Source organism: Gavia stellata, chromosome 25 (genome assembly GCF_030936135.1).
Source record: "Gavia stellata isolate bGavSte3 chromosome 25, bGavSte3.hap2, whole genome shotgun sequence".
Classification (NCBI taxonomy): Eukaryota; Metazoa; Chordata; class Aves; order Gaviiformes; family Gaviidae; genus Gavia; species Gavia stellata.
In genome coordinates this window covers 9,114,462-9,138,759 of record NC_082618.1, presented here as the reverse complement: position 1 = coordinate 9,138,759, position 24,298 = coordinate 9,114,462, and the positions used below count along the sequence as shown (strand labels likewise).

The following is a 24,298-nucleotide window of genomic DNA, read 5'->3' as shown; positions in this document are numbered from 1 at the left end:
AGGAGAACTACAGATCCTTAAGAGCAGCCCTATTGTACAGTAAAACAATCCTAATTGTTACAGTCCTGGAGTGCTACAGGAAATGATTCCCAGTTTGGATGCTGGACTGGTAACCAGGGGTCTGGGCTCCCGTTCTCAGCCACGTCCTGCCAGGCAGTCAGAGTGGAGGCGTCGCGCTGCTGGTCTGCTTTCCACAGTTTGGCTGTCATTTCTGGTTAGATCATGGATTGCTTCAGGTGAGGATTCTCATCATCTGTCTGTTCAGCATTTGACACAAGAATTTGAGGTGGAGAGTTAGTGGTTGAATATGCAAATAATAACAAGAGCATTAATTATTAGCAATTTTAAACACATAAACTAACCAAAGGCTAAACTGGCTGGTTGCTTATCTCTGAAAGACAATTTCCTAGGGACATAGGCTGACAACCAGCAAGGAGCTGCCGCAGCCAGAGACGTTTGGTACTGCCTTCCCATAGCCCATACTCACAAATCTCTTCTCAGAGGCACCTGCCTGTTGCATTACCCAGGTTTTACACTGAACTGGGGGTCATCATAACAGCCCTGCCTCATCAAAGGTAACCAGTACAACAACTACCTTTACTTCATGTTACACTCAAGCTAAAATTAAAGAGGACAGTAGGAATATTCAAGCAAATTGAAAGGCAAATTTAAGAACCCTTACACATATAGGTTAGATCTACTGCTTGAATGCAATTACCCTTCCTGGCAAGGGCTTACAAATTGGACTTCTATTTTATGAAATCATGGTATGTTTATTTGTAAAAGATATATGCCTCCAAGACGCAGTGAAACCTCCACAGGATTGTGGAAAGTTTGTTCTTAGTATTTTTACTGTGAATTGCAGGTAGAACATCCACTGAGACTGGAGTCTGGCTGTGCTGGCACGGCAGTGTTTGAGACTAAACAGAAAAGGGGGACAAAGAGAAAAGTGACAGAAAACAGTAAGAGGATAAGGGATTTGCCTGGGGATGATGCCCCTTCAGAATAAAATTATCTGCTGCTGGGGAGCACCTCCCCACCCAGCATCCTCCTGGCCAACTGCAGCAGCAGACAGGGCAGGTTAACCAGGTGAATGTTGGTCGTACCCGTCCTGGTACTCCAGGGAGGAGCTGTCAGAAGATGATTTTCTTTGTGTGTAACTCAGGCCAGCTGCTATCACTAGGCTCTAATTTGGGCTGGCAAGTCAGGTTTTATCACAATAAAATTAACAACAACCACCAGTAGCTACAAGTAATCCCCTTCCCTCAGCTATTCTCCAAAAATATTATACTCACTTTTCAGTCTGGATGAATTATTTCCATCCCATCACTGCTGTTCCCATTTTCCTTGCCTTTTTGCCCTGTGTCACCATCCCTTTCATCCACATGCAGGCTTTGGAGACCTGCTGGCTGCTGTGCGGCGTTAGCAATAACCATCACTGCGAAACCCCTGCTGTTGACACTTTGAAATCAGACCATTAGCGGCAGCCGGAGAAGTGCTGCCTGCAGCCCGGGGATCTGCCGTGGGAGCAGCCTCCCGGGAGCCTGATTTCATCACGGCCTCTCTGAATGCAACCACGAGCGTCTGCCAAATTTCACGTCGAAATAGATCAGAGGGAGAGAAAGAAAGAGGCAGGCAGGGAGGGGGAGAAAGCAACCGAACCGGGATTAAACCTCATGTTATTTCCAGGGAGAGGATGACAAATAAGCAGTGCATTGCTTCAGCAACTGTTGCTGGAGTTCCCGCAAGTGCTTTTCATCCAGGCTCACCTCCGAAGGAGACGCGCTAATCTCCCTGGCTGGTGAGGCTGTTAAAACGCTCAGCACCACAATGCAGCAGCAAGGGCAGGAGATCTGAGGATTGCACCGGCTCCAAAACGCTCGGGAGAGCTATTGCCACCTCAGAAGCTGTTTCACGTGTACCTTCACTGCTCTGATGTGGGGAAAGGTGGAGGGGAGGGAAGGGAGAGGGGAGTTCCCCTCAGCACCTTCATTTACAGGACTGAGGTACTACGAAGGGGTGGGAAGGACCCCAATAGCTGGTCTCCCTGCAATGAATCCGGGTTTGATCTTTCCCTCTGCAGCAGCACTGTGCGGCAAACCCCGCGGCCCTGCGATACTTCACCTGCTGCCAGGGCTGTCCTGGCAAGCCAGGACAGGCAAGCCAATACTTTCTGATGTGGCCATATTACCTCAGGCAAGCCCCAACACCTGCACATGCAGAGGGGCGCAGGGGAGGAAACCGGTGCTGGGCAGGGTTGTTCACACAGAGCAATGGCGCTGAGCCCCTGGCAAACAGGCAAGCCCAGGCTTGCCGCTGTGCCATGGCTGCCCCGGAGACCTCGCTGAAGGGCGGGCGCTGAGGGGAGCGGAGGAGAAAGGGAAGGAGGAAGGCAGCGGTGAGATGGAGTGGAAGGTGCTGAGGGGAGGAGAGGTGAAGGGGGAAGGTGAGGTGGAAGGGAAGGCGCTGAGGGGAGATGGAGGGGGAAGGCACTGAGGAGAGGACAAATGGAGGGCAAAACCTGAGGGGAGATGGAGGGGGAAGGCACTGAGGAGAGGAGAGATGGAGGGCAAAACCTGAGGGGAGATGGAGCGGGGGAGGCACTGAGGAGAGGAGAGATGGAGGGCAAAACCTGAGGGGAGACGGAGGGGGGAGGCCTGAGGGGAGACGGAGGGGGGAGGCCTGAGGGGAAGAGCTGAGGGGAGATGGAGGAGGAAGACACTGAGGGCAAAACCTGAGGGGAGGCGGAGGGGGAAGGCACTGAGGGGAGGGAAGATGGAGGGGGGGGTCACAGACAAGGAGGGAGGCTGGCCCAAGGCTGCTGACCTTCCTTCCCTCGCTCCCTGCCAGGCCCGAGGGTGGCCATGGGGGGCCATGCCAGGCCCACTGCAGGGCCACGCAGGCAGGAGAGCGGCGTGGGCAGTTGGCGGGGGGCGAGGGGCTGCCCATGCCCCCCTCCACCGCAGGCCCCTGGCACGAAGCCACCACGGAGAAAGAAGCAGCAGCAGCAGCTGCTGCGAAGGAGTGTCACCGCCACCACCACCACACCGGCAGGTGAGCTGGGCTGGCTGCCGCAGCAGGCGTGGGCAAAGGCCACCGTCCCCCACAAAGCCGCCGCGCTCCCCGCAGCTGTCCCCAAAACGCCCCACGCGGGTTCTGGGAAGGGAAGGGGTCATTGGGCGAAGCCATGCGTGCACCAGGCTGGTACGTGACCACTGCTCAACATCACGTTTGCGCCATGGACGCTGCATGGACATGAAGGGATGCGCAGCCGGAGCGTGTCTACCAGCGGGAAGGCAGCTGGGATTCGCCTGTCCGTGTTGGCCAGAGGATGCGGTGCTCGGCTCTCCCTCCATCCTGCAGGACAACTGCCATGGAGAGAAAAAACAACTTGCCCTAGGAAATCACCTATGGCACTTCAAAACCTTTCACTGAACCTGTAGGCTGTTTATACGTATAGTTTCTATATAGCTACAAATCTATCCAAAAAAAGATTGAGTACTTGTAACTGCACAGCATAAGCAGTAGGAGGCATAAGACATCTGTCAAGAAATAGGAAATTTCATAAACTGCCTAAGATTTGGGATGTTGTAAATATTTAGTGGTTTTCTTTTGGTGAGCTACAGTATAGTTTAAATATTCACCGTTCCACGGGCATGAATCACAGCACTGATCTAACTTCCCATCAGTGGCGTTGAGAGGCTGCTATAGCTACAGAAAGGGAAGGTTAATTTCAAAACATCTTCCATGTAAAGGAATAGCCATTCACTTCCAGTATCTTAGTACTAAAGGTGCCTGAAAGTTTCCAGAAATTGTACTATTAAAAAAACATACAGATCACATTGCTTGCTGTATTAATAGATAACAGCTTAAAAAAAAAAATTCCCCAACAACTAAGAATCAATTTCCTGCCTAAATTGAGTTAGGCGAGCACAGTGAACTTGAGGCCAGTATAGAAATGCTATTAATGCGATAACAGCCTCAATAAATACATTTTACAGGTATGAGAATCATTATGTTAGCCAATCAGATAAATATATATTTCCCACTTAAAAATGAGATCTTTAGGCCATTGATATTTTCTTACAGATTTGGTTTCATATTAATGGGCACGTACAGGCACAGCAAGCACTTGTCTTATCATCCTCTTTATGAAATAAGCAGGAAAGCCTCAGAGGCAATGCATACATTTTGCTAACAGCATTTCTAATTTTAACAGCTAAACACCACCACAAAACCAGAAAGCAGCAGGCCCGCTCCCCTCCATTGCTTGAAATCCCAAGTCCTGGGAGGAACCCCAACTCAGCCCAAAATAATGCAGAAGAGAATCAGAAGGATGCAGAAACAAAGAAAGTTGTAGTACCGACTTCCACCATTTTGGACTCTAGTCAAACAGATCAAGATCTTTCTGCTTATCTTAACAAAAGCCTTCGATGGGATGGGGTTCTTGAAGATCCTGTAGCAGAGAAAGAAAGGCTGCGTATCTATAAGATGAACAGAAGGAAACGGTACGAATGGTATATCCAGCAACATTTGCCCGCTGAGCCATGCCCGACTGTCAGGCATTCCCTGTTACGCAGGGCATCATGCACAAGCGGTGATCACACAGTATGTAAAGAAGATTGCTGCAGTTATTTTCCAGAGGAGCAAGCGTGAACTGGTCCTGAATGCTGAACGGGCTAGCACAGCCTCCGAGCTGCAACCAGTGGTGTCACCCAAAATCTCTCAAGTTCTGTAGCTTAATACTGATTACTCACTGTCTTGTATCTGTGTAGAGAACAGGACATTTGTATTTTAAACACAAACCAACCTGGTAGTTAAAATATGAATGCAACTCAGACTACTTCAACAATTAAAAGTGCTCCTTTCCATACAGTCTATTTGTCCTGGAGTATCCCTAGTTATTGGTTTATTTCAAAATAACACTCACTGCATTACACCTGAGCTCCTCAGGTATTCCTGTTGTCAATTGCTGGTCCTGAAACCAGCAAGCACAGCCTTTTGGCAGATGGGGAAACTGAATGACCAGATACCTTGTTTGGAGGCTAAAATGATTTGCAGGCACACGAACTTACCTAGTACTTGAAACTGAGCGAGCTGCAAAATTGGGATTGGAATCCAGCCCTCGTCTCCTGGCTTGTGATCTAATCGTACACAGGTACAATATTTTATTTTGTTATAAAAATTCATTGTGTCAGACCCTCAGATTTGACATTCTGAAGAAGCACAGCATATATACAATGAAAATGGAGCACATCTATAACAATGGGCTTATCCTTGTATGTACTACCTAGAAGCCCATCTGGCCAATATGAATTAAAAATCACGTCAAGCCTTGGACTCCCCTACTTCAACTTCTCATCATAAAGGAACATCTTTCATCCAGAGTGTTACTACAATATTAAAGGAAAACAGCCCAGGCCACACTAAAGGAAGTATTTGGAAGTTAGATGGCACAGCTGAAAGGAGAGGAAGTTTTTGCTGAAGCCCTCCTGACAGATACTGTTCTGATTTTTTAAGTTTTTTCTTAATGACTCTTCAAATGGTCTGTCTTTTATACAGCAATTGATGTTTATACATGGCTTTTCTCTTGTTGGATACTTTAAACACTGCATGATACTCACATGCTTGCACAGACTTTCACAGGAGCAGCAGCATGCTTTAGAATCGCTTCAAAGCTCCCTAGATTCCAATAATGTCATTACAAGCAAATCTAGAGCTTTTATAAGCAGATAACCAGATGAACAATAAAAAGTAAGCAAAAAATCCCATTATGAATTAATTAACTGACATTCAATTGCATCCATTTCTACTCTGCCAGAGATACTAACAAAATCAGCACGCCTGCAAATTCAGAAGGGTTTAAAGAACAGATTAAGTATCCAGAGAAACACTACAGCATTCATCTCAAAACAATAGTTGTAACCATCTATTTTGTTTTGATAAAGTTTAATGCATAACACATTCTAGTCTTATTTTTATGCTGTGTTTACTAAAGTAGCATTTGAGCATCTACATTTTTAACCAAAATCAAAAAGAAATCCCTATCTGGTTAAATACTTGTTATATTTGAAAAGGATAAGTGCTTCACTTGCAGGATATGCTGAAATCCGTACCAGAAACTCTCTTTAAAAATAAAACTATACCAGATGAAAGACTCACATACATACTGGAGAGGATTTTCAGCTGTCTACAAGGCACTTTTTCAAGTGTCTTACTGAACTGATAAAACCACAACATTTGGTGTTGGGTTTTTTTTAAATACACAGTTTTATATAGGAAACGCCTTCCTAGAATATGTAAACAACAGCAACACATGATATAAGAGAAACAAGAGGGGAGCTGGGATTGGCAGGATATAGTCTGTATTTATTACTAAGTAAATACCATAATAAACACTGAAAAGCTTTGAATGAAAAATAAAGAGACTTCCCTATATGATGGTTTTCAGGTCATTTATTACCAATAAAGTAAAAGACAAATTGAAAATTAGAAGGGGGGTGGGAAACGTCACAGACATCAGAACACTTGCACAGAGCTAATCAGAGCTTTGCAAATGTTGGAACATAAATAATTTAAAAGGTATCTCTACCAATTAAAATATTTTTAAGAGGTACATAATTAAGTTCATTTGCTTTATAAAAATCAGGTGCTTTATGCTAAAACCATAGCGTAAGGGTCATTTAATTTCTAATTTAACTAGGGACAATTAATGATTACAACTTAAAATAATCTTCTCTCAGATCTCCTGCAAACTAACTCATTGGAAGAGCGTTGTCAGAGCAATCCAGGGTCCGTGTTCTTCCAGCATCCCGTGTCCAACAGCGGCCAGCACCAGATGTTTCAGGAGCAAGGTACGCGAAACTGCGAAGCGAGCCATGATGCAATAGCTTCCCCAAAGAAGAGTTCTGTCCATTTGAAACCCCACACACTTAGGGGCTGAGTTGTGTCTTCTGTTATGCAACAAGTATATCTCAGGGCAATGTTTAGGGGAGAATCATGACATGTATTTAAGACACATCTCCTAAATACTGTAGTCTGAAACCACTATGTTTATCGAGAAGACTGCGCTGCTCTTAACAACTCTGGAGCAATGCCTACCCGACTTTGGCATCCTTTGTCACCCCTGGTTTTCAGATCTGGTTTTCTGAGGCAAGTACCAAAGATTAAGGACATTCTGTTCTGAGCTAATAAATAAGTAAAAAACCAAACCAAAACGACAAAAAAACCAAACCACACAAACTCAAGCTTTCCTTCCTGCTGCATTTTTAGTCTCCCAAATCACTTCAGTTCACACTAGGGTACACTTCCACACCATTCATCACACTTGCACAAACACGCGTTAAGTACAGCTCAAGAACAGGCTCCCGAGTTTCTAACTCACCACTGACAAAATTCACCCTTGGAGCTATGCACTAGTGAAGTCCTCTTTAAAAGCAGGTCCAGGGTCAGGGCTGATGTTGCACCAGAAGGCGACCCGCACCTCAGAGGAGTTTTGGAATACATGGAAAAGCCGTGTCCAGCTAAGTCAAGTCTACCAAGGGTTTCCGAGCTGCTACACCATTCTAGTCACAAATGTAAGCCACGGTCCCAAAAGCAGATGCTCTCCACATTACACTGCTCTCTCTGTTAATATAGAAAAAAACCCATCTTGGGTAAAGTAAGAAAACTCTCCATCTTATTTTCATCAAAGCACATGACAAACTCATGCACGTAACATCCAGATGGCCTTTCATAGTATCTGAAGTTATTCCTTTGGTCCCCAAACTCATCATGCACTTGGGACTGGAGGGGTTATTCAGCAGCCTACAGACAGGCAAATGCTACCCCATCCCAGTGACATCCTGAATATTAAAGTCCAGAAAGGACATGGATCTTTGCAATGAGAAGCTCAACAGGGAAGCAGAGCTACAGCTGTGGATTCTGCTATGCAATAAAAATTTGCCTGTCCTTCGCTACCATCTACCTCTTCACAACCCCCACCATGACAGTGTCTCACACCCGATCCCAGCATCTCCTTCTCCACTCTAGGTCCCTGTATGCACGGTGTGTTTTCTGAAACTTTCCTAGTTACAACTCCCTTAGTGCAGACAGAACATCAGTAAAAACTAGGCACTGGTGTTTTTCCACCACCACACTGTCAAGACCTGACTTTCCAACAATACAGGGATCATTTTTGGCCTGATATTCTTCATTACAAGTCCTACTACACAAATGCTAGCGTGTTACACAGACTACACCACTGTAGAAGTCATTATAAGTACAGAAGATACATCGCGCCATTCATCTAAAGAACTTGAATTACCTGATCCTTTCTCTGCTGCCTGTAGCTGCAAAAGCAGTTTATCTCCCGCTCTACTCAGAATTCCTCTTTGTTCCAACTCACACCTTCAAACCGGACATGAATGCCATACGATAACATTTTTGTATCTGCTGAATGCAGAATTCCAGATTTTTCTCTGTTAGCTTTTCCCAGGAGATGGTTCTTCTAGAGAAAACCGCCTCACAATCTAAACTGAAATGAATGACAGCTTTGGCTATCTGTAACCAAATGACCTGGTAGATTCTCTGCAAGAGAGTGAACTGCCCTTATTTTTGCACATCACCACAAAGCATCAAATGGATTTCCACCTGCCAGGCACTATACCACATTCTTTCTTGCATGTCAGTTTTTTCTCTGGGAAAATACTTCCCCTTATTTTCATCTGATTACTGCACTGTGGGGAAGGGGAGGGAACTCATGACTTTAAAGGCGAAGAAACACGTTCCTTACTAAGTTATGTCCCCACAGAAAACTGCATTCAGGCCATTCTGATGCTTAAAGCAGGGATTAAGAGCTGAGAAAGAGGGTCTGTACCCGCTTTAGCTAGTGGAGTTAGCACAGTACGTTAGATGCGACTGGGATGGATCAGAGCAAGAGAGGCGGCCGTCAGTCAGCAACCATCCAGGACACAGTCGTTCCCAAGGTACTCCGAAGTTTCCAGCTCTATGCTGGAGAGGAACCGCCGTACGGTCTTACGACAGTTGTAATCCAGCGTGGTGGTGTACACAGTCTTGGCATGCTTCGGGTAGACGATGGTGGTGCTGGTGAAACGCTGGGGCTTGTTGCGGGGCTCGAAGTGGACCTCCACTTTGTAATTGCGCCACGTGCAGTTTGGGACACAGATGACCGTCTGACTGCAAGAAGAAATGCTTAAGCCCACCGGCATATAGATGTCATCGATGAAGTGCTTCTCCGAGTCGTATTTAACTGAGGACGTGTACCTGAAATACAAGAGACACATGCGTCAGCTCTGCTCCAGAGTAGCAGGTTGCATTTTCTGGAAAACAGAGCCATCGGGTACCGGGCTGGCTCCTCAGCCCTGCACCTGCCACCTCAACACAGGAACAGCCACATCACGCAAACACTGCCTGCTGCTGTCTCACTCATTTAAGGAAAAAGCCTTACGTTATCAGCACGCCCGCCACTGTCACTGTTTCGTCCAGCTGCCAGCGCTACCAAACATCTTCTCAGTCCTCGTGTCCATCGTTTTAAACCTGAGCTCTATGAAGCTAAGAACCTCCTTCAAACTCCAGTGCCTAAACCCAGAGGCCTAGATCCACATTTAGGCTTTGCACATAAGCATCCGAATTCCTCGGAGTGCCAAGTCCATGGAAGCACATGTTATTTTCTCAGTTCTCCTCTGCCAAGAGTCACACGGGAGTTCTCTGCTGTCACTCCTAGAGTGGGGCACTCTCTGAAGGCAAACTTCTGAAGATTCAACTGGCACGAAAATACTACAATTTGCACATCAAACATTGCTGGCAAGAAAATCCTCTGTGCCTGGTTTGCAAAAGAAAGTTTTCATCTCCTTCACACTGCAACAACCCCGTGTTATCTTTTCCATGGTGCTGACTGCCTTCAATTCCAGCCATGGGGTGGGCTCCTTCCCCACACCAGGGCATCAAATCTTTCTACCCTCCCCTGCATTAGGCTTCCGTTTGATTGTATCAGTCTACCTCTGCTTGCACACTAATCAGCTGGGAGCCTCCACTTCTCAATACTCCAAATCATGATGTTCAAAGAGTAAGTCACAGGCTGTGAAGTGATGCAGCTCATTAAAAAAAACAATTATGCACTCTCTGAATATTAACTTTCCTTTTAATTCACACAACCAGCCTCAGCTGATAAGACAGAAAGTACTTATTACAAACCCATGAGGCTAGGAGAGCAAAATTCCTTTCCCCTAATAAAACAGTCCTAGAAAGATGGCTGCTTTGGAGATCTTCCCTCACGATTACCTGGTTAATCAGTTGAAAGGCAACATTTCGGAGCACTGCAGTAAGTAAAAGCAGGAGAGTAAAATACAGGAAAGTCTTCCTGGAAAAAAACCATATGGGATTAAAAGAGGCTGAACTCTCCTTCAGTCTGTACAAACGTCCAGATCCAGGAATGTACAGCTGTGTGGAACAATAGCTCTGCAAATAAATTAACCTGACTCACAGGCACCGATAAGGCCTAACTACTCCTTTACATGCTAACTCCTTCAAAACTAGATGACTGTAACACAATATTTACCTTATTTCCTTTGGTGGTAAAGGGTCAAACTCAACTCCTTCGCCAAAGGATAAAGGACACAGTCTTGGAGGGCAGCTGGAGAGAACAGGGCTGGGAGAGAACACAGAATTCTGCAATAAAATGCAAAAATAATCCCATTTATGTCACAATTTGTATATTTTCAAGAAAACGCATTTATGCAGCCCTCGGTACAGAGCTGTCAAGTTCACGTTACACACGAGAGGATCCACTATTTGAGACGTGCCTACAGGTGCAACCCGCAGGTCTGCCCGAAGATGGGGCAAGGCGTAGCTTTTGAAGACAAAGTCCTAACTCCGGGAGCTCGCTTCAGAGGAGCCACCCTGGGAAATGGACAGGAGATACAGCCCCGCGGTGCAGCGTAGCTTCCTGCAGCATGAACTATAGTTCATTTGCTGTATGAGCTCACGTTCAACTTCTAGCTAACATTACGCGAGTGTATGAGAGAGCTCTCCTTACTGGATTCATCAGATATCCCCACGGGCAGATCCACAGCAGGAAATTATTGCAGGGCACCTTGCTGTGAGCAATCTCCTTGTTTCACAGCTACGCCGCGGCTACTGTTTGAAGGCGTTAAATCCAACCTGTCTAATTCACACACACAACCTGTTGGAAAGGATTTACTCATTCCCTCTGAGCAGGGATTCACGGAGAGTCCCCGTGCTCCTCTCCCGGATGGGCAGTGCCACGAGCCGACACCGGCCCGGCAACATTCCACAGCCAGAAGGAAACCAAAGCAGCCGCGAAGGGAAGCAACCCGCTTGTGTATTTGAAGCCATCTCTGCACGTGTGCTTTACTATCCAGGGGCGAGGGGGCTGTGAGCATCTCTCCTGTTCAACGCACGGTTCTCCTACACCCTTTTCCAATTTCACACAGCACCTCTGTAGAAAAGGGATGTCTCCTCTAGATCTGCGGTTCCCAAAGGATTTGTACCATCAGCTCAGCGTAAACATTCAACAATCATTTGGTGAAAAACTAGCGCATCGTTATCCGATATTATTAACTGAAACCATGGTGTAATATACAAACTTCCTACTCCGGGTCACTCTCTGGAATAACTAGAGTTCATTGTCCACGGGGATTTTCAAAGACGTGCTGCGACACCGTCCCAACCCCAACCCGGGGCAGGAGGGACAGGGGCTTCCCTTGCATCAGGAAGAACCAACCCAAAGCCGGAGGCTTTTTAAAAGCACCGCCGGCTCCCCTGACCCAAGACGGTCCCGGTTCCCCGGCGGGCTCCCTCCCGCTGTGGGTGTGTTAAGGGATAGGACGGCGACGGCGGAAGGGAAGGAAAGGGGGGGTCAGTTGTTTCCACCCCGTCCCCACGCTGGCCGCCCCGGTGCCAGCCCCCCCGGTAACCCCGGCACCGCCGGGCGGGTTTCCCACCCTCCCTTCCCCCAAGGATGCTGCGGGCCCTGGAGCGCGGCCGGCTGCCGGGGCGGACAGCCTAAGGAGAAGCCGCCAGCCCGGCCGTCCCCGGGTGGCGCATCCCGGCAGGGTCCGAAGGGCAGCGGCTTCGCCACTCCACCGGCCGCAGGCCGCCCCCGGGGCGCGGGGCCCAGCATCTGCCGCGGCGGGACCGAGCCCGGGAGCAGCGGCAGCGCGGCGGCGGGGGCCCGCGGCTGCTGCGCCCGCGCCCCTCTCCCGGCTGCAGCCGCGGGCGGAGGGTCGCAGCGGCGCCGCGGGAGGGGTGGCGGGGCCGCCCGGCGCGGCCGGTGCCGGTACTCACCGCGGCGGCGGGCGCGGGCGGGTCGGACTCCGGCAGCCCGTTGGTCACGGCGCGGTCGGGGCTGCCCGAGGCGAGGAGCCAGGGCGGGGGGGCGGGCCCGGGGCTGGGGGGCAGCCCGGAGTCGGGGCTGTCGAGCCCCGCGTCGCCCCGCTTCCTCATGTCCGGGAGGTCGGGCACCTCCCGCAGGCTGAGCCGACCCACCATGGCGGAGCCGCCCTGCCCCGAACCCGCCGCCGCTCCGCGCCCTGCGCCGGCTGCGCCGGGGCGGCGGCGGGAGGGGCGGGGCCGCCAGCGGAGGGGCGGGGCCGGAGGGGCGGGGCCACGGCAGGGGGCGGGGCCCGCTCCGCTCCTCTCCGCCGTGCCCCGTCCCGCACCCCCCGGTGCCCCCATCCTCCCGGTGTCCCGTCCCCGTATCCCCGCACCGGGCGCTGCGCCCTCGCTCCCCTCCCCAGCCGCACGGCAGCGGCCAAACCGGCTCCCGGCGGGCTGCCCTAAACGCGGCCCTGCTCCAACCTACGGACCGTGCAGCAGCCTCAGGCGCTGCCCGTGCCCATGGCAGCACGGATTTTGGGGCGCGCTGAAAGAGCGAGCCCCGACTGCCAGATCCTGCTGGGCTCTCCCCACCTCCAACACGCTCATTTCCCCAGTAACAAGGGTCCGCTGGGTGTTTTGGCAGCCGGGTTAAGCCCCCCCAGATCCCCCTGGACTGAGCGTCACAGCTGCCTGGGATGGAGGGTACAGAAAAGCAACCGGGAATTATTCACAGCGTCCATGCACCACAACCGGATTTATTAAGTAAAGTGTTTTTGCTGACACCGGGCCTGACCCCGCAGACAGCCCCAGCGCTCCCGGCGGGCGAGGGGCAATTTGGGCCTGGGACAGGCCACGGTGCTTAATGCCGGCACGGGTACGGGGCTCACCCAGCCACCGAGGCAGGACTGGGACGAGAGCGGGGACTGGCGAGGAAACGGTGGGACCCCAGTCCCTTCGTGGCTCTGCCGCCCTCTCCCATTGCTCAACCTCAGCAGCAGCAGCTGCCCTGGTGTTCTCGGAGTGCAGTTCGCAGCGGAAACAGGGGCCTTGTTTAGGCTGCAAAGCAGCAGCTCTTGTGCACGGGCCTCACTCACCCTCGGGAGTTTGAGGACACCCTTCAAAACCCACAGTTTTCCCCCCAGGCTACTCTTTCTCACCCCCCCACCAAGGATTCAGACTCAGGCAGCGGCGCTGCCACCTTTAATTGCATTTTTCAGGCAAAACCGCCGAAGCTGAAACAAGAAAACAGAGGGAAAAGGACTTTCTAGCACTAGAGGAGACCGAGGGAACGTTTTTTGGAAAATCCTAATGAAATAATTGCACCATGTCATCAGATTCAGTGGGGGAATACTCCTGTGGAGGGAAAGCAACTGTCTGCAGCCGGCCAAAGTCAACACTCCCCTGTGCCGTAACAAGCAGTCTGGCCTGACGGGCCCAGCACAAGTGAACCCAAACCCCTGAAAAGAATTCCTTCCCTGCCCCAAAATTAAAAGCAGAGCAGAGCTTTCAGCCGTAGGCGTCTGTGGTTTGCAGCTATGCGGTGCTGGGAACTCCGGAGACTTCCTCAAGGAATTTACATTCCTTTGAAGAAATACTATGAGGCTGTTTGTCTTTGCTGAAAAATACAGATGGAAAGAAAAGGAACATTAAAAATTTTGATTGAAATCTTTAGGGTCTCAGCAAATGTGCTGGACAGGTGTTTTCTTCCTTTCGATTTAAATGCATCCTAAAAAAGAGAGATTCTGGTCTCCGCGAGCAATGGGAAAGTTGATCGCCCCTCGCTCCAAAATCTCCCATAAAAGTCCTTCATGAAATTAGACGCCTCAGAAGGCGCTGGAGCAGTTTCCAGATGAACGCGATCATTATTTCAGAGCTGCCGTGGAGCTCCTGGGCTAAAAACCACGCTGCCAATATCCGAGTTGGTGCAATTTAGGTGTGGGGGGGGAACCTGTGGCACCTCCCAGCAGCCGCTTCCGAGGGCTGCAGGTGTCCCCGTGGCTACTCCCGTAGGGATCAGGGTCCAAGTGCGAGGGATCTCAGTGCCTGGGGAGCCGCGCGAGGCTGCAGCTGGCTGTGCCTGGGATGAGCAGAGCCGCACGGGCTTCTGGAAATCTTGCTGCTCTTTATTTACTAGCAAAAAACCTCCCATCCCGGCCTGCCTTGACACAAATGGCAACTTTTTGTGCGCTTCGAGGCTCTCGTTTCTGGGCTTGGCAGGTGAAATGGAGGTGTCTGAGCAGCCCGAGGGAGCTCCGCAGCCTGCCCTGCCTCACGCGGGGCTCAGACCTGAGGATCTTCCTGCAAAGCCAATGTCCAGAGCTGCAAATTCGCCTGCTAGGATGAAAAGGAAGAGTTTAACCAGAATTTTAACTACTTGATAAATAAAATGCTTTTGATAGCTATTGTATATAGGGGCCCTGCTTTTAAGGCACGTGTGCTCTGCCCCCTCGGGAAGCCCGTCTCTTTTTAAGCCTCTCAAACTGTACCAATCTGTGCAGTCACCGCTGGCAGTGGAAATCTTTTCCCTGCCTGTACATCACAGACTGTTTGTCCATGTTATTTACTTTTTAACTGCCCATGCACAGCTGGGACAGAACAGATACTCATATCTTATCAAGATCCTCCTTCCATAAAGGACTTTCCCCTGGGCCGGGCGTGCTCAGCCTAATCAGCGACCGAACAATAGGCACATTGACGCAGCGCGGGGGGCCGTCACTGCGGGCAGGGGAAGCAAATCAGAAGGATCCCGTGTTATTTGATAACGATGGAAAATTATTTCCAAATGATGGGAAATACCAGGCTGCTCCCCGCGGCACAGACCGCGAACCTGGCGGGCACAGGAGTCGCGCTCACAGCAACGCTTCCAAGCGGCAGGATTGACAGGAGCCCTGGGAGTGGTTCGAGTGGTTCGGCTGCAGGGATGAACGCCGACAGCACGTTGCTGAAGTTGCTGAGTTTTGATCAGCTTTTACAGCCCTGCTGCCACTGCTGCCCTCATGAACCGCCGAACTGTGAGCCGAGGCTTTCCCAGGGCCTCGGAAGCTCCACGTGCTGCAAGTGGGGCTTGAACAAAGGCTGATTTTCCTTTCCCCGCAGGGTCCTGACCCCAATGGACTCCCCGCATCCTGCCGGGAACAGGAGGGCACTGCCACTTCCCAGGGCCCGAGCACAGGGAAACCACGGTACTTTCGTCCTGGTGATCCTGTATCCCAGGTGAGGCGAGGGCCCAGGGAGCACCCCCCTGCCCCGCTCCCAGCAGGGACCCCCCGCCAGCACCCCAAGCAGCACTGGCCTCAGGCCCCCACCACCCCCAGACGTCCCCTCAAAGGTGAGGTTGGCAATGCACTCGAGCCCACGTGCTCCCGCCCGGACACCGGATTGGGACTGGTGGAGCTGCTCTCGCTGAGAGAAGGGAATGAGCACGGGCTTTAACCTACAAATTTTGGGTGACGGCAGCACTAGCTGGTGTAACCAGCCCCAGCGGAGCAGGCGCGCAGAGGAACGCCTTCTGCCAAAGCCTTTTCCGACACAGCCCAAAGACAAATGTTTCAGCTCATTTTCCTAAGCACAGCAGAGCCGTGGGCTGACGCTGCCGAACAGCATCTACGTCTGCCGCCCGCCTGGCTGCGGCCAAGAAAAGGCTTGTGGAGACTTGGACATCGTCACTCAGATGCTCAAAGTCACAGCTGTAAATCTGGTGAAAGAAATAAACACCCGCGTTGCCCGGTGTGGGCTGCTCCTGCCCAAGGGCGGAGGGGGCAGGACCAGCAGAGCAGTAGGAGAAAAGCAAATGAGTCATGAATTCTCCAAGCGAAAGAAACTCCTCCAACGTCATGCATCGTACGGAAAAAAGGCGCTACCTCTTAATTAATTTTAAAGGAAAAATTAGTGTCTCTCAGAAATCCCTCCAGCAGCTAAAGTCACCAGAAATGACCTGATTGTTTAGGGGCACAAGGTCAGCTCTGTGGAACTGCCTGCACGGCGCGGGGAGCTGCGGTGAATGCAGAAGCTGCCTGCAGAGAGTTGCTTGCTGGAGCGGGAGAAGGTGGAAAAGCCAGAAAAGAGAAGCTGCAGGAGAGCGCAATGGAGACGGGACAGCACGGAGCCCTGGGTCCGGCATGTTTTGGGTGAGGTCCGGCCCGGCCCCAGGGGTTTGCTGCGTGGCAGTTGTATAGAGAACACCCAGCAGATGAACATCAGTAACCATTTAATTCATTTTAGTGTCACACTCCAACATACAGCCAGAATTACACCTCGGCCAAAAAACGTGAAAAGTGGCATTTTTACAGGAAAAAAAAATCATCCTTTATTCCCTGGAGATGTAAACCACAAACAGCTAACATACGCATACAGATATGCCAAATTTTATAAATACCCAAGAGCCAGGGGGACAAAACCCTTATACCAAAAGTAGAAAAATGCGGATTTGCTCTCTAAAAGTGGAACTCCGAACACCCAGACCTGTACCATTCTTCAAAGGCTGAAACTAAAAGTTCATTTTTCTTCTTATTTCCTCTTATCTTGAGAATCAAATACAGAGAATGAAACAGGGGAAGCCTTCAGGGAAAGATACGTGATGATAACTTGAACATTGTCTTCAGCTGTTCATAATTTAGTTAGAGTTATCCATAGACAGAGCAAAGAAAAATTAATTTAAAATAAATTATTCATCCCCCCACCGGAATAATGAATCTCTGCAAACGTGTGTTCCCTCCTCTCTGGCTGTTGCATTTGATAACGTGTGAACCATCCTGCACATGCACCTTGAGAGAAACTATCCTTGGGGAATGGCTGTTCATAATCCCGACGTGCTTTCAATCACCGTTCCTTCCTTTTGTCACCCGACGTGAAATCAGGAGAGAAAATAAATGAAGCAACAGCGGACTCGGGAAGATCTGTAAAACTGGAGTGATGAGAAACTGCTGTCCCTCCCAAGTGTTGTTACTGCTGCTCTGCGACCGATGCCACCACTACGGCTCTCTGCAGCTCAGCACCCGCACGCCACAGCCAGGGCCCAAGCCTGGGGACCCCTGAAAATACATCCTAAAGAGTTGGTGTTAGCGTACCTGTTAGCGCACACCTTGCTGCAGCGGCAGGTCAGTCTGAGCAGCGTTAGAAAACCTGACCAGTGAGGACTTAATCTCTGCAGATTTATTCTTTCTGCTTGAATCCTGCGATCAACTCCTGCCTGTTCGAGCGCAGGCTGACCTGCTGGCTGTGCAAGGGGAGGATGGGATTTTACCAACCAGGCACCAAATTCGCCCTCCCACAGCCACGGGGCTCAGGAGAGGGAAGGGACACTGCCTGTGCCCAAGAAGGGACAGTGCTGAAGCACGACCAGGCAGATGCCACGTGAGCCCAGGCTCTGCCTCACTCGGGGATTTCTCATTTCACCTCCTTCCTCCCTGGTCCCAGTGAAGCTCTGGGTTTGGGTGGACAGAGCTCATTTTCCTGGAGCGTGTCTCATCCCCCCCTCCCAGATGTGCAGCAGCGAGTACTACAATCCCTAGTGAGCACAGCCCCTAATAAATATAGTCCTAAGGCCCAAACTTGACCTGGTGGGGAGCGTGACCCTCCCAAGAAGGCATCTGACAGCGTGATTGCTCCTCACCTGCCAAACCGGTACAGGACTTCTTTTTCCTGCACACGCAAGTGAAGCTTGAGTTAAAATAAAGCAGGCACGACTGGTCGATCTGCCCCTAAACCCATATGGGATTCAATTGTTCATGGTTGGGCATACGCCTTCAAAGTCCCCGAAAAAGGGTACAGAGGAGTTTGGGAAGAAATCCAGCATTGCCAATGACAAGGCGATGCCTCCCTGCACTGAGACTCTTTGGGGAAGCTCACACAACAGGCAGGGCGCAGACGTCCACTGACCCCAACCTTGCTCCACGCAGGAGCTGGCACCCCACAAAAGGGAAGCCCATGTTATCAGAAATATTTCACCTCTGGTTCTCCCCCTCTCTGCCTCGGTGCAAGCTGATGCTCAGAGGAGGAGAGGAAGGCCCTCAAAGTCTGAGGTTGGTGTAAGCATCCCGTCCTGGGAAGAGGCCCAGGCTCCCCGTTAAAGCGAACATTTCCAACCGCTCTCCTTGCAAGGCAGCGAAGGTGCCAAAGAGGCACACCCCTGCTCGGGACACGCTGGCTGGCGCAAGAACGAGGGGCCGGTGCTGTTTGACACTTGCTCCATGAACGGCCCTTTGTGGAGAGAGGGCGAGATGCAGTACGGGAACTCCCACTGGGGACAGCGGGCGAGTCCAGCACACGCGAGAGAAATAACAAGCAGCTGGAGATGGGCTCTGCAGATGACTAGTTTGGTCTTTAAGCTGTAACAGCGACCAAGGCTGCCGGCTTGTTGGCAGGAGGTTTGCCAAGGTGCAGAAGGCATTAATTCAGCCCTTTCCTCCTGTTCGGAAAATGATTTGCCTTGCTGTTTTACTGGTGGTTTATGCATGCCTGTCCCGGGAGCAGGGGAGAAATCGACTTTGGGGTTCTCTCCTGGGCATCTCATTAATTCAGTGGAGCTGCAGATGCCTGGATCCCAGCTGTTAAAGCATTTGGGGTTTTTTTGGTGGTGGTGGTTTGGGGTTGGGTCCCCCCCTCAATAAATAAAGAAACAGAGGAACAGTTCTGCAACAGGGAGTGAGCAGTAACACCGAACTCTCAGGCAAAATCCTTAGTGCTGCAGCCGGAGAGCTCAGCCAGGCTGAGGGCTGGGACACCAAGTGTATCCCAGCCAGATAGTCTCTGAATCCACCTAAACCATTTTTGTAGCTGCTGACTTCCAGATACCTGTCTTTTCTCCACCACAAGGACCCAGGCATGTCCTGGGTTTCACTCCTGCTAAGCTGTCTCAGGACAAACACCTTTGTCAGATCCTCCCTTGGTCTGAATGGAGATGCAGCGCCACGCTATACGATGGTTAAGAGATCACAGGGCACGGGAGTGATGGGACATGGATTTTTCAGCAGCATACTGTAAATCATAAGTCTGACGAGCTTTGCTCCCAGTCACTGCAGCTAGTCCTGAGCAACAGAGTTTCCATCTGCTCACTTAGAGTCTTTTTTTGATGAGTTTCTCCAGTTTCCGTATCCGAGAGGACTCCTGCTCGGGTGTAGGAGCGCTCAGCGAGAGGGAGCCGGCGTTCTCCACTCCGGAGGGGGGAGCCGGGAGGCGCTGGCGGAAGAGGTCCAGCATGCTGCTTTGCTCACTCCTCTTCAGTCCCTGCGGGAGCAAAGAACAGTGAAGCAAGCCGGTTAGACTTCATTGATCTGGGAGCGGGTGTGCGTAAGAATAGCTGCAGGAGAGCCCGTTTCAAACCTCAACTTTTTGTTCACCCACCAAGAGTTGTATGTAGACCTCTGGATGATCCCGCGACAACTGAGTTCAGCCCCAGAAGCCAGAGCAGGTATGAGCACACGAAGTGAACTGAAAAGCTATTCGTCAGTAGTAACTCTACACACTTTCAGACTACAGAGGATACACTTGCCTGAGAGTGCTTTTCCCACTCCCAAACCCCTCTGTATTTCTACTGAAAAAAAGTCACCAACAATCTCAATGCAGCACTAGCAGATGAGCAGGTTCTAACCTTCATGTCTAGTATCTTCTGGAAAGTGTCGGTGCTGCAATCAGCAAGAAGTTTGATGTAATTGTCAACAAACACAACCGGGGGCTCGTGTGGAGCCATAACCACCTGCCAAGACAAAAAAAAGAGATCAGAGAAATTCTACGAGTTAAAGCCAGTGCTCAGTCAACTCAGGCACAGGAGTGACAGCAGGACTGGCTTCTCCTAAAATAAAATGCTTAAGGAACAAGAAAGAGGCTGTACATGCTGCCAGTAACTGAGAGGTAAAGGTGAGTGAAGAGAAGTAAAGTAAGGAGCAGGGAGGAGGACAGGGTCTCTTCCTGCACAGCAGTGGTGCTCAGACCCAAGGGGCTGCGTATCAGGTTTCAAAGAGCAGCAGTGGGCTGGCAGGCACTGGTGTATTGGCAAAGCTCAAAATTTTATCTTGTTGCATGGGGAAGACTAGCTGGGGAGTTGCTTGGGGGAGAAAGGCAGTGCTGGTGGTGGTGGGAACACTTAGAAAGTCCCCAGCAGATCAGGCAGCCTGGATGCAGCCCAGACCCTCACTGCAGCTGTGCATCCTTCTCGCTCCCTTCTGCCCAGAGCAGAGCAGAGACAGCGTGTCGCAGGGGAATCTGACAACACTGCAGTTACTCCCTCCGTCCCCAGGACAGCGTGGGTCAGAGCAATCTGCTTTGCGGTCCTCCTGCTTCTGACACGAAACCTGATGGGTGAGCAGTGCCACACGAAGCCACTCTGTCTTTTGGGTGCAGGTCCTCTTGTATGCTCCTCTGCAGAGACTGGGATGCAGCATGTGAACCCGCAACTGACGTCTGCCCCAGAGCTCACACCCTCTTAGTCCCAGCAACGGTCAAGTCAGGAAAAAAAATTACAATAGCTTTGAAGCTGGAAAGATGATTACTCATTGTTGTGTTTTCCTTACATAAGCAGTGAGCTCCGTAGAGAACTCATTTTTGATAATGCTGGGCAGCAAAACCATCTTTCTGGGGAAGCGTGTGTGCATGCGCACGCAGGGCAGAAACAGCACAGGACCAGACTCTTCCCTCTCTCTGAAAACATTTCCATATGTTTCCATTGACCCAGCTCACCCCACACTGCATTCTGTCACCGAGACATTTCTTTCTTTCCCTGCACTTCAGACCAATGAAACATCACAGCCATGTATACACTTATAAATCTGTAATTTACAGCCCTTGTAAAAATCTTCTGCCAAGATGAAAAGCTGGAACTTCAGATAGCGTAGCCAGAGGAGAAAGGAAACAGCTCTGTGGGACGTGCATACCCTGATGCCCTCCTCCCCACTTGCATCTGCACTTTGTAGGGCTTAGCTGAATTTATTTGTTTGTGCCATCTATGTGCTCAATGATGCTCCCACTGAATTAGCTGCACTGGTACAAGCCTGGGTGTGATACAGTATAGTGGTATTGTACGCAACAGACGCATCGCTTCTGAACCATCTCAGTACTAGGTACGAGAGCCCTGAAAACACTGTGGTGGAGTGTATTAGCCTGGGCTTCTGATGGGGTGAAATAGTTCTTAGGGAAAAGAGTCTTTAATGTACAATTTGGAAACAGCAGAGAGAGTCTGAGCACTGATAAAGAGAGAAAATCCGACAAGGCAAACAGAACGGCCAGAGATGACCAGTCAGCTCTGGGCTCCTGCAAGGAAACCTTCCTACAGAAATACTGGCGGTCCAGTGGGAGCAGGCACTTCCGAGAGCCTTTTTTTCTCTCCCAAACCCGAGAGATGGGTGCTGACACCAGCCCCAAACGCTGTGTGGGTTACCTAGGGTCCAGGTGATCTGTTCAGTCACTACGATTAACAAACCTGCCCCAGCCGACCATTCAGCCCCATCACCCACTGATTACAGGGGAGTTATTTGGTAAAACAGCTCCGCGGAGCACTGAACGCCATAAGCGTATCGCTGCTGAATTACTAATTACACTGAGCCCTCACTTGGGGCTGGCAGAAGAGCTTCATGCAGCAACAGGGCAAGCACAGGATGTCTGAAAAAGCAGTCACACTCCTACTCCGCATCCTACAGAGCAGCAGCGCTCTGCAGCCTGCACTGCCTGGCCGAGGCATGGGGCTCAGCAACGATCCATTTCCTATACTGCTTTCATCTCAATCCTGATGAAGCCAACGTGATGTTAAGGGTAGACAGATTAACTCCATTACTTCTCTGATTCACATATAAGCTCCAAGGAAAGACTTGTTTCTGTATGCAACAGGCACGGATCCGCCCATCTCCTCTGTTAGCAGCACCAGGGTATTTTTCTTTAGGTCGTTTCTAAGAAAATTTAGACTTGCTTTAACATATCTACTAACACCTCAGTCACCTTACTCCAAAAGCACGGAATTGCAGAACTAATTTCTGAATTCAGAACGCAAACTCAGCTGTGACATTACCTTAGGGTATGGAAGCAAAGCCACGCTGAGCAGCAGGCAAGCACGGAGAGCCCGGACTCCGCACCCCCTCCTTGCCCCGGCTGCGGTTTACAGGAGGCTCTGGCTGGCAGCTGCCTGTCCTGCCTGACCCCAGGTCCCACTAATTCACTCCCAGGAACATCTTCACAGCATTGTTGGTGAGCAGGGGACAATCCCATCGCCCAGGAGGGTAAAACTGCACAGCTCCCATGGCTTCTTCTGGAATCAAACCTAACTTCTTACTCCAGCAACAGGGGGGAAGGGGAGATTGCTTTGCTTGTTACTTTTTATGAAGACAACACACTGCTTTTGGGTCATTTTCCAGGCACCAGCTCTGGAAAATGAAAAAGGACTCTGGTGAATACAGTAACCCAGACATGTTTGCACTGGCTGTTACACTAGACAGTAAACAGGTGACTCAAGCACGGCTTGGCTCCCCTGCGTGATGGAGTCTGCACAAAGGCCTGGAGTAACCTGAACTGGAGGGTTTGCCCTGCGGCAGACACTTACGGATGCTAGATCTGATTTTCACAAGCTCCTGAAGGAATCTAGTGCCCCAACTCTCCTAGTAAGCAGAACTTGAGCCCTCGGTTACCTTGATAAATGAGGGTGAAAACTCAAATGCAATGTTAAAAGAGCGTGGGGGCAAACCCAAGGCGAATAAGCCAGTTCTGTAGAACAGCTGGCAGCGCACCCGGACAAGCTCGCATACGTTCATGTGCAATTGCAGATTGCCGCGTTCAAAGGAAGGGCCCCCTGGAATTTGCTCACTCCGATTCCCAGTCCAGCAGTCTGGCTGGCAGGTTATCAAAAGTCTTGAGTTACCTTCAGGATCATTTCAGCCCGAGTCATGCCTTTCACCACTATCTTTGTGTAGCTGGCAGGAGCCTTCCGCACCACTTGGGACCCAATGGAGGGCAGATCCAGGAGAACCATCTTCAGGGAGTGAGTATCCAGCAGCAGCTGCAATAGTTAAATCGCACCCTGTTATTCAAGTCCCTTTTACCAGGCTCCATTAGCTGATATAATCCAACATCCTTAAACGTTTAACACTCCCCACATTGGAAAAAGTCCTAGTAATTGGACTGCAGGAACAGGAGGGATTGACCCACGTAATGACACTTCAAGGAGACACCATCACCCATGGCTACGTCTCGGCACCTTTCGTTAATTTTAGCAGAGCACTGCTCTGCTGACTTCAAATGACTTACGGCAGCTCAACATCTGGCATACAAGGATCTCCAGTCCTCTTCCCCTCAACAGTATAAAGTGAAACATCTTGATTACCTGTAGTTGTATCATTATTTAGATACTGAGGTCGAATGAATTAACACCATGCTTCCTCCTGCACCCAACCACCCATTATGTCAGGTTTTCGGCATTTACTCAACCACTTGATTTTTTTTTTCTTTAAAAAGAAAACTGCAACACTATACAGCTACATTGAGAACTGCTCAATATCCTGTGCTCAGTGGCACACTGAAACGCACAGCCTGTATGTTTTTTACTAGATCAGCGGCTAAATAAGCAGCAAGGAGCAGCCACGAAATTCAGCCCAGACAGACAAGCACTGTCTGATGACAAAATGCTGAGGGTTAGGGTTTCTTAGAGCAAAATTACCCCAAATACCGCTCTCTTCTGATTGCACAAGGTATGTTTGAAGAGGTGAGACAAGACCAGTGAAGGACAGAAATCTGAAATGAAGCTAGATGAAGAGAAGCACAATTTATTTATACAGCAACGAGTGTGAAAACCCACTGGGCTTCGGCACAGCCAGTGCATTTCCTGCAAAAGGGCTCGCACGAGCAGGTGGAAACTCGTTCTGGACCAACACACAACGCAACGTTATGGGCGCTGCAGAACCCCCCAGCAGTCACCGCGAACAATATGAACATTTATAGTACGGCTTTCGGCACAGGTGGAAATTCAGTTCAAATACAAAGGACC

The 24,298-nt window shown here is 50.3% G+C and overlaps 2 protein-coding genes across 2 annotated transcripts in view; both read right to left on the bottom strand.

The window, feature by feature from the left end:
• Positions 1 to 6,405: 6,405 nt before the first annotated feature.
• On the bottom strand, positions 6,406 to 12,510 carry RFLNB (refilin B). Its single transcript, XM_059829217.1, has 3 exons — positions 12,307 to 12,510; positions 10,559 to 10,668; positions 6,406 to 9,264 (listed from the first exon to the last, which is right to left on the bottom strand). The coding sequence occupies exons 1-3, from the start codon at positions 12,508 to 12,510 to the stop codon at positions 8,934 to 8,936; spliced, it is 645 nt and encodes a 214-aa protein (XP_059685200.1). The 3' UTR covers positions 6,406 to 8,933.
• A 5,877-nt stretch (positions 12,511 to 18,387) lies between these two features.
• The window catches only part of VPS53 (VPS53 subunit of GARP complex), a 67,543-nt gene continuing 61,632 nt past the window's right edge, over positions 18,388 to 24,298 (bottom strand). The window contains exons 20-22 of the mRNA XM_059829130.1: positions 23,177 to 23,314; positions 19,928 to 20,032; positions 18,388 to 19,563 (exon numbers count right to left, since the gene is read on the bottom strand). Of these exons, the coding sequence (XP_059685113.1) occupies positions 19,393 to 19,563; positions 19,928 to 20,032; positions 23,177 to 23,314 (414 nt within the window). The 3' untranslated portion in view covers positions 18,388 to 19,392. The remainder of the gene's footprint in view (positions 19,564 to 19,927; positions 20,033 to 23,176; positions 23,315 to 24,298) is intronic.

What these genes read in the sequence shown, in the direction of transcription:
- RFLNB (XM_059829217.1), bottom strand. Translation starts at nt 12,510, where the DNA reads ATGGTGGGTCGGCTCAGCCTGCGGGAGGTGCCCGACCTCCCGGACATG. An exon ending in CGCCCGCGCCCGCCGCCGCG is followed by an intron (nt 10,669 to 12,306) that starts GTGAGTACCGGC and finishes ATTTTATTGCAG; the next exon opens with AATTCTGTGTTCTCTCCCAG. An exon ending in TTACCACCAAAGGAAATAAG is followed by an intron (nt 9,265 to 10,558) that starts GTAAATATTGTG and finishes CTTGTATTTCAG; the next exon opens with GTACACGTCCTCAGTTAAAT.